Source organism: Erpetoichthys calabaricus, chromosome 9 (assembly GCF_900747795.2).
Source record: "Erpetoichthys calabaricus chromosome 9, fErpCal1.3, whole genome shotgun sequence".
Classification (NCBI taxonomy): domain Eukaryota; kingdom Metazoa; phylum Chordata; class Cladistia; order Polypteriformes; family Polypteridae; genus Erpetoichthys; species Erpetoichthys calabaricus.
Genome location: NC_041402.2, coordinates 30634016 through 30652443, shown reverse-complemented (window position 1 = coordinate 30652443; position 18428 = coordinate 30634016). Strand labels below are relative to the sequence as shown.

At 39.1% G+C, this 18428-nt stretch overlaps 1 protein-coding gene across 1 annotated transcript; it reads right to left on the bottom strand.

Moving 5' to 3' along the window:
- Positions 1-537: 537 nt before the first annotated feature.
- On the bottom strand, positions 538-18383 carry LOC114657423 (uncharacterized). The gene is made up of 8 exons (XM_028809237.2): positions 18225-18383; positions 16020-16185; positions 14942-15056; positions 12884-12996; positions 6887-6986; positions 6518-6627; positions 1576-1815; positions 538-1447 (listed from the first exon to the last, which is right to left on the bottom strand). The coding sequence occupies exons 2-8, from the start codon at positions 16108-16110 to the stop codon at positions 1332-1334; spliced, it is 885 nt and encodes a 294-aa protein (XP_028665070.1). The 5' UTR covers positions 16111-16185; positions 18225-18383; the 3' UTR covers positions 538-1331.
- Between the last annotated feature and the right edge of the window lie 45 nt (positions 18384-18428).

Genomic DNA, 18428 nt, shown 5'->3' with positions numbered 1-18428 from the left:
GTGCTTTTCAGTTGACACTTGAAAAATCAATGAGATAGAGAGATGGGTCTTAATAGAAAACTTCACCCAAAAAGTATATTTTTAACACCATTGGAGCCCTGCTGGGATGTCCTGTGTCACAATGTGCTTACAGTTCATTTTTTGTATTACTCTCATTTGTTGTTATCTCAGCAGTGAAGGTTGGAATTGCACAGGTGATCACAAGCCCACAAACCCCAAGTCCCATTGTACTTTTGTTGTGAGATACAATACAAAAATAAGGATATTCATATTTCAAAGCTTTATTTTTATACTGAAAAATAAAAAGTGACAAACGCAGTGGTTCACTTGTTAGCCGTTTACTGGGTACGTTCTTGAAGCTAAAAATGGATGGAGTGTACAAAGGAGATGAAAAATGAGCAAACCTACCCAAAGAAGACTAACAAGATGGAAAGCAAAAGTGGATGCTGAAAGTGTTGACGAGAAGATGGGATGCAAGGTAAGGCTGCAATAACAATTAATCTCCTAATCTAGCCGTCTAATTTTTCTAATTAAGGGTAATGTTTCAAGGATTGAGAAATTCACTTATGTTCTTTCTTTTCTTCATTTATTGTAACAATTTGATGAGTTGGACAAGTGTTGACAAGAACTGAAGGAATATCTGAATATCTGCATTTTATAAAACTAAAATACTGTATAATAAGCACCCATGTTGCTAAAACTTTATTGCACAATAAACTAAAATCTTTCTCCTTTGATTTTGTCTTACAAGACTAGTACTTTTTGACAGATATAGTGTCCTGTGAAAGTATTCAATCTCTTTGAAATTTCATTATCACCATTCTGGATTTCAAACGATACACACACCCCTTTTCCTCCAGTAAATATTTTAATTAACAACCTAAGTGTTTGGTAGTCAGTAAAATACTCACTGGAGGAATACTGTATGTGTGTGTTAAATCCAGGGAATGGCTATGAACGTATAGGGGACTGACTTTTGCAAGACATTGTATATTAGTCTTTACAGTCTGCTTGCTGCTAAAACATGTCACACGTTAATATACTGTTGTAGGTCCCGAGAATTTAGAATCATTGCTAGGATTTCTTTTTCCAGTTTCTGTTTCCAATAAATCTTGCGTCTATTTGAAGAGTTTAAAGTGCATGTGATCCATCTGGAAGCAAAACTGCAATGTGTACAAGTCCATTTGATCAGGATTTTGCACTTCTAGGACTTGCTTACTCTTTACAAGTGACATAATATCAGCATGGCACAAGACTGAAAAAAAGAAAACAATGTCTTGCCTAGCGTTATCAAAAAATAGTCTTTTTAAAAGAAAATATTTATTTAAAAATCAACCCCACTCACAACCCTGAAGCACTGCGGCAGCTTCCTGAAGCTTTTCTTGCAGGGTTTCTGGGGAATTTAAAAGGCTTATTATGTCGGGTTTTGGCAGTTCCAGCAACATACCTAAAAAAAAAAAAAAATTGAAGTGAAACAGTGCACATCTCCAAGGACATTTGGACTTAAACAGTAGTCTGGCAAAACATCTGATGCATCTGTGACAAGTTAGCCCATAATTAATTTAAGATAAATACCTGTTATTTTCTCAGCATATTTTTCAAACTCTGTGTTAATGACATAGGCATACAGCGCTTCACCAAGCTTTTCCATCTCGCTGTCAATGTTTTTTTCCTCATCGATATGAACTGAGTCACCAGAGTGTGATGAGCAGTTAAGGAGTAGAGCAGCTTGAGCTTTCTGAACAGCTGATTTGAGGGCCATCCTGTCCTGCTGCAGCCTCTGTAGAGCAGTAGGTTCCATTTCTAGCAACATACCTGTAAAGTGAGTGTGGTGAAATCACTGAAAGATCTCTACTTGAGAAGCTAATGTCAAGCACACAATGATGATAAAGTATTGGAAATGTAAATAGAAAAATACACAAATGCAAGAACATTTCTCCCTATGCTAGGATTTTACACTCTGCCTGCTAGTTTGGGAGATGGGTGGCTGTTGGTATAAATGAAGCCCCCTATAGCTAGCAATATAAACCATGTTTGACACTGAAGTTTACTTTGTAAAAATTGCCCTGACTAAGGCACATGGGAAATAAAGGAAGATCATTTTCACACAGTGAGTAGTGGGTTGTACAGACATGTCCATGTATAGACTGAATTGTACTAGCATGTTTGCTACTTTTCACATCTCTGGATGCCTAACCTTAACAATAAGAATTAAAGCCTTAGAAAGATTTTCTGGATTTTTAAATGCTATTCATTTTCCATACCCCTGTTACTGAAAACAAAAATCAGAATCCGAATTCAATTTATTGGCCAGGTACACCAATGTTTACTAGGAAATTGTCTTGATAGTACTGGTGCAACATACAAGAATACAAAGATAAATATAAGACGATAAAATATGATGTGGCATACAACGACAAAACAAAAAAAAGGATTAAAATGTCCAGCAGTCTAGTGTGCAGGTGCAGAGAGATACAGTCGACCCTTGATATACGACCGGCCTGACATGCGAACAACTTGATTTACGCCCAAACCTTTTGTTTTGATTTACGACCAGCATCTTGCGTTACGAGCTGAATGCGGTCATGTGTATCCACTTGTGCGATTGTAAACAAACAGCCGAGAGCGTTCGTAAGCGTCAGTCGGAGCCCAGATACATGTTTGTGGACAAATTTCGGTTAGTGCAGTGATTTATATAATTTATTTTGATAATTGCTAAGGAAGGAAGCGAAGGTAAAGAAAGCGATCACAATCGAAACGAAGAAGGACATTGTGCGGAAATATGAGAGTGGTGTTCGTGTGACCGATCTCGCTAATATGTACAGCATGTTGAAATCCACCATCTCGACAATTTTACAAAGATGTAAAGATTTGAATAAGGAAGCTCCTTCTATACAAGAACCACCTTCCATTTCATTCTCCTCCTCCTCCCTTCCTGCAGCCCAAAGATGTCAAATTAAATGGTGAGCACAGTATGAAATTGTTGTTTCTGGTAGGCTAGGCACTTTTTATAACTATTTGGTTAGTACATTAGAAAAATTATTGGTGTTTTGGTAAATTATGCACATTATACAACTCTTTTTTTATTATGAAAAGGTTAAGTAAGTGTTGCTGTGGGAGGTTCGGAACGCATTATGGGTATTTCCATTATTTCTTATGGGAAAAATAGTCTTGACTTACAACCAACTTGAGTTACAACCAGCCCTCGCGAACGAATTGAGTTCGTTAGTCAAGGGTCCACTGTACTGAGTAGAAGCTTAGACCTGATTAGTAAGAAAAACTTCACATGTTGTTTTGGCTTTCACTTCACTAAGATGTTTGCTGGAGTGAAGTCTTTGGAACAGGTGATGCCCTGGGGGAGTTCCTTACCCTGGACTCGAATGGGACTTTAGTGTGTGGTAAGTTACAGATCACAGGCTCTGATGATGCACTGCAGATTGTCCTTAGCCTGAAAAGAGGCAGCACCAAACCAGACGGTTATAAACAGTATGTGGTCAGAATGGTCTTGATGATGGCTGTGTAGAATTGGACCACTATTGCTTCAGGGAGATTGAATTTCCTCAGCTGATTCAAAAAGAACATTATTTGATGGGCCTTCTAAATAATACATATGATGTTATTGTCCCACTTAAGGTTTTGTGGCAGCATAGTGTCCAGAAACATAAATGATTCTGTCACCCCAGTGGCTGAGCCATTTATAGCAAGTGATCGGTGAGCAGCTTTCTGTTTCCTGAAATCTATGATCATCTCTGGAGTTTTTTGAATGTTAAGGTCTAAATTATTATGGCTACATCACAATGTTAGATTTTCCACCTCTTATCTGTATATGGACCCATCATTGATTGATATGAGGCCTATTAGTGTGATGTCATCTGCAAATTTAAGAATTTTGACAGGTGAGTATCTAGAGGCCCAGTCATTTGTATAAAATGAGTGGTGAGGAAAGGACTCTTCCCTACGTTGCACCAGTACTAAGGGTTAATGAGTCAGACGTGTGTCCAACTGCACATACTGTTTCCTATCTATAAGAAAGTCTGTGATCCAATGGCAGATTGAACCGGGTGAGTTTCTTATTTAGGAGCCCTGGGGTGATTGTATTGAAAGAGGAGCAGAAGTCCACAAACAAGATCCTCACATATGACCCTGGCTTATCAATGTGTTGTTGGTAAATAAAGCTCAGACCTAAATTCACTCCATCGTCCACAGACCAGTTGGCTCTGTATGTAAATTGAAAAGGGTCCAGGAAGTCTTTTCTAGCATTTATGAGATAATTCAGAATAAAGTGTTCGAAGGTCTTCATTAGTACAGACGTTAAAGCTACTGATCTGTGGTCATTCAGGTCTGTGACCTTTGATTTTTTTTTTTCCCTTGATCTAAAAATTGGTTGAAAATGTCTAAAAATACTGTAGACAACTGGTCTGCACAGTGCCTGAATGTGGAAGGGGAAATAAGGTCCAGGCCTGCAGCTTTTGAAATATTTTGCTTTTTGAATAAGCTGCAGACATCTTTTGCAATGATGACATTAGGGGTAAGCTGAGAAGAAGAGGAGTGTAGAGTAGTAATAGTGAGACTATCAGGTAGATTTATGTTTTTCAAAGTGAATGTAAAACTGATTGAACTGATTAGCCAGGCTGGGATCAGCAGAACTGTTTGGCGTTTGTTTCTTGTAGTTAGTGACCTGTTTAAGGCCTATTCAGACTGATGTGCTGTCACCTGTTGACAGTTGTGACTGCAGCTCATCGGAGTTCTTTCTTTTGGCACCTTTGATTCCTTCCTTTAAGACAAACTTGGCTTTCCTCGTGATTGCCAGATCTGAAGGCACACGCCCTCCTAAGGTAGGTCATCTGAGCTCTGAAGTGATCCAAGACTTATCATTGCTAAACTTTACAGTTGTTTTTGTTGGAGTGCAAACATCTTCACAAACACTAATATATGAAGTTATAGCATCGGTGTATTTGTGTATGTTGGTGGTGGCAGTTTTGAAGGCACTCCTGAAGCTCCTCTGTTGCTTGCCTTGCTGTTCCACTGTATAACTTTTCTTTTGACTAGCTTTACAGTTTTCAGATTTTGTTTCTAAGCAGGAATAAGATGAATCATAGAAGGATCACAATTATCAAGAGGGGGACAGGAGAAGGCATGATAAGCATCCTTAATAGCTGCAGAGCAGTGATTTAGAATACTTCTGTCTCTGGTAGGGCATTTTATTCACTGTTTATATTTAGCAAGGTCCTGGTTAAAACTTATATGGCTAAAATCACCCAAAATAATAATCTGTGAGTCCAGGTTATCTTTTTCAACCTCAGTGCTTATATCAGCGAGTCGCCACTGCACTTCGTGAGCATCAGCACAAGGGCGTATGTAAACACTGGCTAGAATCACTCAGGAGAACGCGCATGGTAAATAAAACCGCTTACAGTTTATAATAAGCAATTCTAGGTCTGGAGAGTATGATTGAAAAAGAACTGTCACATTGTTAACACCAATCTTGATTAATGTAGAAATGCACTCTTCCACCTTTGTTTTGTTTGCAAAATTCGGTAACACTGTCCACTCGGAACAGCATGAAGTCGGGAATAGTCAGTCAGTCATATTTCAGTAAAGCACGGACCAGATAAAAAAAGAAAAGTCTGTTTTGGTACGTATTAACAGCTGCAGTTTGTTGATTTTGTTTTCCAATGAGTGCTTGTTAGACGTATTTCCAGGCAGTGGTTGCTGTAGCCCTCACTTCTTGAATCGAACCAGGACACCTCTGGTCCGCCACCATTGGGCTACCTGTTTAGCTATATGAGCATCTATGAATAAGTTAGAGTCACATCAGGTGGTAGAAGCTCTTCCCATGTATATATTATGTGATTGTGCATGGTGACAACGAATTTAACACAAAAGACAGAACACCAAACTACCATGGCTGCCATCCTAGGTGCCCTATGCTAGCTGGGATAGCTAGGAAACTATGAACAGTTAAAGTGACATTCAGTCAGTCAGTCATTCCTATCCTGTTTAGTCCCAAACAAGGTCACACTTGGTTGCTTTCCTCAGTGGACTACTGTTAAAGCTAAGACTGTAAATGGATTTAAACTGTTCACATCCATAAAATACTGTAAAGGTAAACCGGTCCAGTGGAGTGTATTTACGCTGTTTACATGAGTATTTTAATAATTTGTGAATATTTAAATTGACAGTCTCAGGCTTTGAACATACAAAGGACAAAAACTCCTCATTTACAGTTAAGATAACACAGAATGATTCATCCATTTAAAAGACTGCCAGTTGTCTATACCACCTTTTTCTACTACAAGAGCATGGGTAGTACTGGGAGCAAAGCAGGAACCATCGCTGAACCTGAGGACACACCTGCACTCAGACACACACTGTGTCAGTTTAGAGTTACCAACATCACCCACTGTCCACATTATGTATTTATTAATAAAGTCCAGCTTGAGCCACTGTGGAAGCACTATAGCCTCTTTAAACTGCTGAATGCCTGACCAATGTGGAAATGATAAAAAATACTGACCTGTAATACTAGCGCAATTCACAGAATCTATATCCTTTATCAGTGCAAAGAGCTTTTCTCCCAGACTTTCTTTCACTTCTGTCTTTGATGAGAGACATTCTGCTGTTCCCCTACAGATTTTGTCATATAATACAGATGCAAAACATACATTAATGTTATAAAGTGATAAACTACATAAATCCATCAAATACAGTACATGGTTAATCCCAGTAAAAGTAGAGTATTGTACATTTTTAAAGTCATCTTGCTTTAAAGAAAATCAGCTTGGTGAAAAAAACAAAAAAAAGAGCACACCACTAAAACATTGAATCAAAAGATTGTATGTGTGTGCGTGTGTGTGTGTGGAAATGTGTAATTACTATACTCAACTCTTCAAGGGCCGTCAGGGCAATTTGCACTTTGTCTTGCAGTAATCTGGGATCAAGTATGAGCTTTTTCACTTCTTCTTTCTTCTGTTCCAAAAGCATTCCTGCAATTCAAAATATAAGTTATGAAAATGTCAACATTGTATACTGAACTTGTAGGAACATTTTATAAAATGATTGTTTAGGAAGTAAATACAAGTTGAAAGAGATAATGTATATCTCCATTTGATGGTACGTTTGTAGTCAAATTATCCAAGTATCTATCCATCCATCCATTTTCCAACCCGCTGAATCCGAACACAGGGTCACGGGGGTCTGCTGGAGCCAATCCCAGCCAACACAGGGCACAAGGCAGGAAACAATCCCGGGCAGGGTGCCAACCCACCGCAGGACACACACAAACACACCCACACACCAAGCACACACTAGGGCCAATGTAGAATCGCCAATCCACCTAACCAGCATGTCTTTGGACTGTGGGAGGAAACCGGAGCGTCCGGAGGAAACCCACGCAGACACGGGGAGAACATGCAAACTCCACGCAGGGAGGACCCGGGAATCGAACCCAGGTCCCCAGATCTCCCAACTGCGAGGCAGCAGCGCTACCCACTGCGCCACCGTGCCGCCCTCCAAGTATCTATATTTTGACAAATCTATAAAATTACCTCTAGTTTTCTGTGTGTAGTGTCAACAAGAAAACACTCACACACTTGGGAAAAGACACACATCTTAGTGAATAAAAGCATTATTCTGCAATCCAGTCTAAATTGTTTATAAAGGACAACCTAACCTACTGGCTTCATCAGTAAATCAAGTAGACCAAGACGTGTATGCAGTAGGATTTGATGACATTGTACAATCACCATTGAAAGCCAAAATGTTAGCAGAAATGATGGTAGGCATTGCCTATAAAAAGTATTCACCCCTTTGGAGGTTTACACATTTTATTGTTGTACAACACTGGATCACAGTGGATTTAATTTGGCTTTTTGACACTGATCAACAGAAACACTTTTTGTTTTTGTAGATTTTATTTGAAAAAGTTAACATTCCATACAGTCAAGACTTGCGTTAACAACAAAGAAAGTAACATTACATACAATCAAGTCAAACTTAACAAACCTGGACCTGAGAGAGAAGAGCCAACAACAAGACCAATTCTTTAAAAAAAGGGGAGAATATTATTTCCCCAGATATAAAAATTTAATCTTTTTTTTTTCCATTATTTAAAACATTTTTGAACAGATCCTCTAAGTGAGTTTACTTTCTTCCAATTTCAAATAGTATAAAGCATCAGTTACCCACAGACCTGTAACAGGTGGGCTGGGAATTTTCCAGTTGAAGAAAATAAGCCTGCATGCTAATAATGTGGTGTAGGCGATTACAATCAATGTGTCCTTCTCCACTTTAAGCCCACCTGGGAGTACACCAGAAAGACTTTTTAATGTCAAAGCAAAACAGATCTCTGCAAAGTGGACTAAATTATAGATATTAAACATGTGTTCAAGTCAGTATTTAGTTAGATGCACCTTTTGCAACCATGACAGCCTTGAGTCTGTGTGTGCAGGTCTCTTTCTCTTATCAGCTTTGCTCATTTGCACACTGCCATTTTCCCCCATTCTTCTTTGCTAAGCTGCTCAAGGTCTTTCAGGTTACACATTGATTGTGACTGAACATCCTTTTTTGAGTACAGCCAAAAATTCTCCATTAGATTGAGATATGGACTCTTGATAGTCACTCCAGGATGTTAACATTTTGTAAGCCATTCCTGTGTAGCTTTGACTTTCTACGTTTATTTTATCCACACAAAACTTGCAGGCCTGCTGCACAGAAGCATCCCCACAAGGTGATGCTGCCACCACCATGACTCACGGTGGAGATGGTGAGTTTTTGATAATGTGCCATTTTCAAACATGGTGTTTCTTCCATATCTTTCTGTACTATGCATCTTGCTCTGTTACACCCATCACTTGCATGTCATCTTTCACCACATCCATAAACCTTCCCTTAGGCCTTCCTCTTTTCTTCTTGTCTGGCAGCTCTATCCTTAACATCCTTCTCCCAATATACTCAGCATCTCTCCTCTGCACATGTCCAAACCAACGCAATCTCGTCTCTCTGACTTTGTCTCCGAAACTGTACAACTTGAGCTGACCCTCTAATGTCCTCATTTCTAATCCTGTCCATCCTCGTCACACTCAGTGCAAATCTTAGCATCTTTAACTCTGCCACCTCCAGCTTTGTCTCCTTTCTGGTCAGTGCCACCGTCTCCAACCCATATAACATAGCTGGTCTCACTACCGTCCTGTAGACCTTCCCTTTCACTCTTGCTGATACCCGTCTGTCACAAATCACTCCTGACACTCTTCTCCACCCACTCCACCCTGCCTGCACTCTTTTTCACCTCTCTTCCACAATCCCCATTACTCTGTAGTGTTGATCCCAAATATTTAAACTCAACCACTTCACCAGCTCCACTCCCTGCATCCTCATCATTCCACTGACCTCCCTCTCATTCACACACATGTATTCTGTCTTGTTCCTATTGACCTTCATTCCTCTCCTCTCTGGAGCATATCTCCACCTCTTCAGGGTCTTCTCAACCTGCTCCCTACTATCACTACAGATCACAATGTCATCAGCAAACATCATAGTCACGGGGACTCCTGTCTAATCTCGTCTGTCAACCTGCCCATCACCATTGCAAATAAGAAAGGGCTCAGAGCCGATCCCTGATGCAATCCCACCTCCACCTTGAATATGCAGACCTCACCACGGTCACACTTCCCTCGTACATATCCTGTACAACTCTTATGTACTTCTCTGCCACTCCCGACTTCCTCATACAATACCACAACTCCTCTCAAGGCACCCTGTCATATGCTTTCTCCAGGTCCACAAAGATGCAATGCAACTCCTTCTGGCCTTCTCTAAACTTCTCCATCAACATCATCCTCCTCATCATCATCATCATGTTTAGTCTGACTGCTAAAAAGCTTAATTTTGGTGTCATCAAACAGTAGAATCTTTTTCTACCGGAGTCTCCCATGTGCCCTATGGAAAACTCTAGCTGAGACGTCATTTCTTTCTTTCTTTCTTTCTTTCTTTCTTTCTTTCTTTCTTTCTTTCTTTCTTTCTTTCTTTCTTTCTTTCTTTCTTTCTTTCTTTCTTTCTTTCTTTCTAACAGGGTCTGTCTCTTTGCCACTCTCCCATAAATCTGTGACTGGTGAAGCACCTGGGTTCAGCTGCTGCCTGCACAACTCTTCCATCTCAGCCAATATAGCTTGTCTCTGTCTCTCCATCAGAGACCACACAAGTCTCTTGGTCGCGTTCCTCATTCGTTTTCTTTTTGCACAATCACTCTGTTTTTGTGGATGGCCTGTTCTAAGGAGGTTTACAGCTATGCCAGGCTCTTTGTATATCTTAATGACTGATTTAACTGGACTCCAAGGGATATTCAGTGATTTGGATATTTTCTTGTCTCCACCTGACTTATGCTTTTCACACCACTTCTTACAGACTTGCTTGGAATGTTCTTTTGTTTCATTGTGTAGGTTAGACCACCATACTGATTCACCAGAAGTTGGAAGAGTCTTTATATTATAATCATCTAAAAACCCCAGACATGTCGTCTCCATTGAACTAATTCTGCAACTTTTAATACCAATTGTCAGCACCAGGCAAGTCATATTAAAGGGGGCGTATAGTTAGGCCTTCAATTCATTACAAATATAAAACACAAAATAATTTAGATAGACCACTTTCCAGAGGTCTGTTTTCACTTTGACATTAAACAGTCTTTTTCTGTCGTTCAGTGTCAAAAAAGGAAAATTGATCCACTGGGATATGATATTGTATAACAATAAAAGGTTAAACCTCCAAAGGGTGAACACTTTTTGTCGGCACTGTACTTGGATTATACTCAAATGTGACCATACAGTTCTTTTATCAATTAGTCACATAGTGTTGATTTCCCCGTAAATGAAAAGCAGACAGATGGCCCTTATAGTAGAAGTCATTATAACACAAGTAGATTACCTACAGTGAGACAAAATAACTGTACCTCAGTTTTATTTATTTGTTATTCTAGTAGCCTTTAGACTTAGCCACTTGCCTCAAACTAGAGTGGCACAGTTGGTGTACTGAGTAGTAAAATATAACCCTGGAAATGGCACAGCTTGTTGTTAATCAGTCTGTCTAATGAAAAATAAATTGAAAGATATTTTATTAATTCTGTTGTAAAGTTAAACATCATTATATCCTTAAAACATATTGCCCATTTACGAGGGCAATCCCAAAAGTAAGGTCTCCTATTTTTTTAGAAATACATACAACCATTTATTTTCTATAATGTTTACATCATTTTAAAGGTTAAAGACTTATTTGTTTTTTTACATAATCGCCATTTTGGTCGATGCATTTTTGTAGATGCTGTGGTAGTTTTAGAATGCCCATGTCATACCAGCTCGCCGCCATGTCCTTCAGGAAGCGTTGAACCTCATCTTTCACCTCTTCGTCGGAGCAGAATCGCCTTCCGGACAAATGTTCTTTCAACTTAGGGAACAGGTTTGTAGTCACTGGGTGCCAAGTCCGGACTATAGGGTGGTTGGGTGATGAAGTTCCAACCGCCGATCTTTACGAATGTTTTCCTCAACCTTCGCGACTGTCTTGTCGGAAATTGACGGTCTCCTGTGCGAACTTCGCACTTGGCGGTAGCGTTCAACGGGAGCTCCGTTTTCAAGGGCTGCCAAGCCAAGACTGAGCATCCCAGCGAAGCCACACATGCTTGTTTGGGAGTGGAGGAAGCACCAATCACAACAGTGTGGCCAACAGCCGTACGAACAGTTTCTCTACGTCCCCACCGCTTTGGAGACCTTACTTTTGGGATTGCCCTCGTAATTAGTTTATACAAATGTAATATTCATGTTACTTTTTAGTCATGTATTTATGAAAAATCTTAAACCTCATACTGGGGACTATGGGATTTTAAATACTGTACAGCCGATGTTTAAATCAAGATAGGTGTCTATTAGTAATCTTAAAAGTGCCCTGTTGGTAAACACAATGCTTAGTCCATACATCTGTCAATTTTCTGAACATCTCATTAAATTCCAGGGTCACAGAGATAGTTGCTCATCAGTTTTGGGTGGAATGCGTGAACCAAGTCTAGAAATGTGCACCAGTTCACACTGGGTCAATTACACCTCCAATAAAGGGAAAACCCAATTGGCCAGTATTCAGGCTGGTGAACACAAAGGTATCAATGGTAACTAAAGCATGTTGCTTCCAGTAATGTGCAACAGAGTTCACAAGTTTTAGGCTTCTAATGTAATGCATCCATTTATTTCCTGAACTTGCCTAATCCACTCCAAAATTGTGAGGACTTCAAGCCTATCCCAGCAGCATCAGGTAAAAGCAAGTACTGACACTGGTGAAGCAGTCAGTTCATACGGGGCACACTTGTGCCCACTGGACCAGTGTAATCTCCAGTTAAGCAAACACACAAGTTTGGGATTTGGGCTGAGTGGGCAGGATTCAAACCAAGTTATCTAGCCCTGCACGTTGGCCCTCCAACCTGCAGGGAAAAACCTGGGGGTTGGTGGCAGAATTGGCACTCCAGCCACCATAAAACTAAACAACTGTTCCACTCCATCTGAAGTAGTGTGGTGCTGAGGTGTCACCCGTTGCATGGCTGCACTCGAGTCCTAATCTGGGATCCTGAGGTGGTTTATCATGGTGGGTGCGGCAACACGCTGTATCATCAGCGCCTGCTCCTAACCTCTCTCTCTGTGCTGAAGTAGTGAAGTACCAACTCTGTACACTGTACCACTGTGCAACTAATTATTCTTCATACATTTTATAAATTGTTTTAATATTTTCAAAACGCAAACTGCTTGATTCTGCTGGTCACATTAACAAAGCAAATTTAAATAATCCGTGCTGTCACATTTAAGGATCTTCTTGTTTAATTACTGGTGCTCAGTCATCTATCATCACTGACCTGTTATTTTCTCACTGTAGCCCGTGTTGTACCCATCAACAAGACCATACAATTTTTCACCAAGCAGGTCTCTGGATTCAAAACAATCATCTTCATATTCAGGATCAGCTATGCTATAAACCAAAACAAAATATGCTTGTTAACAACTGAAAACAACAGGAACAGAGAGCTGTGGTAACTTTTGTTTTATTATTTTAGTTCTGTTATTGTTCTGCACTTTTTGTTTCCCCTTGCGAGGATCGAACCTTGGATGTCAGCACCAGAGGCAAAGCCTCAGATGTTGCTCCACAGCGGCTGGTGAGCTTACCCGACTGGCCGACTAACCACAAACGTTACCTGGTAGGTAACCACCCAACTATCAGATTGTGATCAGACCTATGCATGTAATACTCCGACCTACACTCTGTCAAGTATGCGAACCAGCCACTGTGGTGTACATACCTATGTAATAAGCAACAAGGCAGAAGCGCAACTGTATTTAATATATATATATATATACTGTATAGATAGACACAAAGAAATCATGAAAAGTGCATGTTCAAGCTCTGTTTACAAACGCAGTACTTAAAATGCACATATAAAAACACAGACACTATTGTCGTAATGATCATAATAAAATCAATTAAAACTATTGGCTTATTTTTGGATGTAAAGTACGAGGCACACCCTGGGAACTCTGTCTCCACAGTATCATATCACCCAGTGAGAGCTGTAATCATGACATCATTGGTCGCTAGTGACATGTTTTCAATATTTACCCTTTAACTATATGACTCAGCAGTTAGTTTCAGATTTCTATGATAATTTTTGTAAAGAAGTGTTTCCTGAATTGCATCGTAATTGCACTACTCTTTAATTTCTACTGGCATTTCTGAGTATGTGATTTACTATTTAACTGAAATAATTCATTAATCAATTTTTTTATATTTTTAATATATATAAAATATATTTTATTATAATTTTATATAAAATTAGATTTGGATCCTGCAAAGCCTTCGTTGCTGAAGACTAAAGAGATTTAACATCCTTAGCCTGTTATTGACTGGATATGCCTTTTAATCCCAGAATGCATTTGGTTGCTCTCCTCAGTGGACTACAGTTAAAGTCAATAGTGTAACCTGTTCACATTACTGTAGAGGTACATCTGTACAATGGAGTGTGTTCACTCTTTACATGTGTATTCTGCAATTGTATTTGTTACAGTTAAGCTTTTATACTCTGAAATAATTATTGTACATAATACAATAGCCTCAAAAATCTACCATAGACAAATGCTAAAATAGGCTGCGAAGTTAATATAGACTGCAAAGTGAATCAGTTAAATAAATGTACTGTATATGAAATAAAGCAAAAGATGGCATTCTGTTGACACCAACAGGGTATGACAGTTAGGAAAATTTTTTTCAATCATGATAATGGGAAAGTTGTCATTTAATAAATATGAAGAAAAATAATGCAGTACCTTTCAGTGTCTTTTCAGATCAAAGTATGTTTCATTTTAAAACAAATTTTATACTGTATTTGTAGGCAATACAGTATATCTGAAAAATATACTAATACAACTCAAAGTCAAAATTTAAATAATATTGGTATCAATCAGAATACAAAGGCAGCATGGTGCCTTAGAGTTTCAGAGTCAGTGCTGTCTGTGTGATGTCTGCATGTTCTCCCTGTGTCAGCTTTTAGCTCCACATATCAAAATTGTGCTTGTAAATCTAACTGGCATCTCTAAATAAGGCCCTGCAAAAGTGATCATGGGTGTGTGCTTGACTGCTTTACCATTAACCAGCATGCCATTTGAGGTTGGCATCTGTGCCTGATACTGCCAGGATAGGCACTATTCTTTGGGAGAGTTAAACTGATTCTGAAAAGATAAGGGAGGTGGGTTTCACCTTTGATCTGAATGTCAGGACTAAAGGAGATTTATGGCAAGTGTTTAATGATGGCAAACAAAAACTTATCAAGGTCTTAATTTTTGTAACTATTTAGTATAATGGTCTACATTTTAAATTAACTCAGGGAAAAATATCAGTGGATAAAATGTGACATTTCTCTCACCTAATTGAAGCTGGCATGTGAAGTGCACCCAGTGCTTTCTCAAGACCTGCAAGCAAAATGTTCTCATCCTGGATCATCTGCTGCACCAGTGTAGTAGGAAGTTCCAAAAGCATACCTTAAAAATGATATAATAATTAAGTATTACAGTGCCATGACAAAAAACATGTCTTAATAAGAAATAGCTACAGTATGTACTTATTCTTGACTCAAAGGAAATATAACACTCCATGTGCCACTTAATGTGCAAGTGTTACTGTGCCAAAGAAATTCATACACTGATATAACTGCATGTCACTTGAATGTCAGGGGTTCAAATCCCATTCCCAGGTGTCCTTGTGTGAGACCTTCTTCCACATCCCTAAATATGTGCCTATTCGTACTAATTGGCTATAAATTCACCCCAGTGTGGATCTGATCATATGTTTGCCCTGTAACAGACTGGTGTCTTGACTAGAGCTGTGGAGACTGCCTTCCAGACCCCATGGTCATGAGACTGGATGTAGCTTGTTTAGCAGTATATATTCGACACAGTGTATATAATGTTATGGCCATTTTGTTTGTACTGAAATATCTAACGCATCCATATATATTGATTTTGAGTCAGCTTGGCTAACTAAAGGGTTGCTAGGGACTGGAGCCTACAAACCCATTGTAGACCACATGCACAGATACGTCTCCGAGAAATCCCACAAGACACTGGGAGGATGAGATGAGGCCCTGTAACAGTGAAGCAGAAATGCCTGACAGTAGTGCTATGCTGGCCAAAGCTATTGTTGTATACTGTACACACTTCTTGCATGCAAATTTTGCTTTCTTGCTTATTTGTTTTATTTATATATGCCCTTAGCCTCATATTTCTTTTCTTTTTTTTTTTTTTTACACATTCAGTTTTGAGAGACCTTATCAAATTTACCTTTGTAGTAAACTAAATGTAAATATAAGTGCATCAATCCCTCTTAGCTAAGTTTACATTTTATTTTCTTAGTCTGAGGTTGAATTTAGGGAAATAAACCAAGACATATCATCCAGTAGCTTTAAACTGAATTAGAAAAAAAAAGCACATGGCCAGGTTCATTACCTGTCAGTTTTCCAGCCATTGACGGATGTTTTGGATAAATCACACTGTATAGTTTCTCTCCAAGTACTTCAGTCTGGTCTTGTTCTGCCATTCTAAGTATTATTTACCAGAATCCTGCTCCTTGAATATGGTCTCTTCACAGATGTTGTAAATCATGAACTCCCATCTGAGAAAGGGAAAAAAAAAACCCATTTAGTGTCATGTGCCTGGTACGGCCTGGACGGGCTCCCCATAACCCTACAACTGCATCAAGTGCGTTCAGCAAATGGCCAATGGGCCTTTTTCTGTTACACCCTCATAGGGAGCTGAAGCTTCTCCTGACACCATCTTGTAAATGACAGGAGCCAAGTCTGGACAGGATGCCAATCCAGCATAAAGCCCACAGGTCTGACCATGCCAGGTTCAGCTGTCAAATGATCTAAGATGGCATTTGTTTGAGAAGGGTGAGAAAAATGACAAACTCCCCATGGACGGTGACCAGGCCAGGACTCTGACCCTGCGTTCATGAAGTTGTGCAGGTGCAGCACTACTAACTAATGCCGCACTGTGCTGTTTAAATAAAATAAAAACAAAATCATCTCAAAACAAGAGACTGCAGTGTCTGGCTCCAGAGTGTATTGAAATTACGGCAGTCTTCTGGTCAACCAAGTGCTACATCTGAAATATAATACAGAAAACGTGGCGTTTGGAGCGGACACGGACTGGCACTTTTAACTTTTGAACATACATAGTAATGTTATCTACTTCTGAAACAGAATAATGAAAACAAATGACTTCCAATATGAAGAATAGTTTGGAAAACAGAATACTTGTTATTTAGTGACTCTGCCACTACACTTTCTTAACAATTTCACTTCTAGTTATGTTTATTTAAAACCAGGAATGCCTGTCACTAAAATCATCACCTAATGTCCGTTCACCTCTCCATCCACCTCAGAATACATTCATTCAAGGCTGACTTATACTCAGCAATCAGTTAAACTGATGTTATAAAAATGTCATCGACCAGGCCAGGAATTTGAACTAAGTCATCTTGAGCTAAGGCACCAGCCAACTTTACAACTTAGTCTCCTAGACCTTCTTCAATAAGCCTTTAATGTACGGCTCTCTACAAGGTAGTCAAGAGCATGTGTCATCATTAGACATTCAATTTCATCCAAGGTATCACACACACACTAAGGGCACAGTACAGTTGTTGTTATCTCCACAGCCGGAGTACGAGCAGGTCAAATGATGTGTTCAGAATCAAAACACTGCTAACCTTTGGATTTACAGTCCAGATAATGCTTATCTACCCTGCTACAGAGCTTGTAAGTTTGCAACAAATGTTGTCTTTCAAATTAAAAGCTCAAAACTACTGCATGTATTTAAAGTAAAAACAATTCTGTTTTGTAATTTTGTCTGCATGCTTCAGGACTATAAATCACAATGACATAAATGTCGGTCCAACCAGGCTTGTTTTCTACTTTGCAAACACTTTTCTAATGAGAGAATGTGGCTCCTTTTCACCCTTAACAAACCCACACAAGTTCAGAAAATGTGTGTGTGTATTAAAATGAAGAGAGGAGTTCAGTGGATAGATAGGAAATGCCCCCTATATGATTGACAGATTTATAGGAAATTAACATGATTGACGGATTGATAGAGAGGACATGCACTATATGATTGATAAAACACAGATTGATAGATTTATAGGAAATGCACAATATGATTGACAGATAGAGATTGACAGGAAACGCACTGCATGACTGACAGGTACATTAGAAGTGCACTGTATGACTGACAGATAAATACGTTTGTAAGAAATTCACTATGTGATCGATTGATAGTTGGATTGATAGATAGACATGAAATACACTGTGTGTTAGAAAGAGAGATAGATGGCTATGTCGGTGCAACTACCTGCCAAACAATTTGGTAATCTTGAATGCGTTTTATTGGAGTTTTATATTAGATAGATACTTTATTAATCCCATGGGGAAATTCACATACTCCAGTAGCAGCATACTGATACAAAAAAACAATATTAAACTAAAGAGTAATAAAAATACAGGTAAAAACAGACAATAACTTTGAATAATGTTAACGCGCTCCTTTAGACATTAATAACTTTATTTTTATTATGTGCAATGAAATAAAAACTAATAAAACAGCATGTGTTTCATCAATACGATGTACGAGATATCAGTCGTTTCAAACCCTTGCCTTTACAGTCCGAGTTCTCGCCAAACAGCTGCTCATCTTCAGCTACATCACATTCCACAACTTCCGGTTTATTCCCGTCGTCACGCGGCAATCAGCGGAAATGACGTCTCTCTAAACGAGTTTGTCGTGCTTTTTTTCATGTTAATATCCATCCGAGACCTAAAATAGTGCGATTTGATTCTACACACTAAACTGTAAGATGTA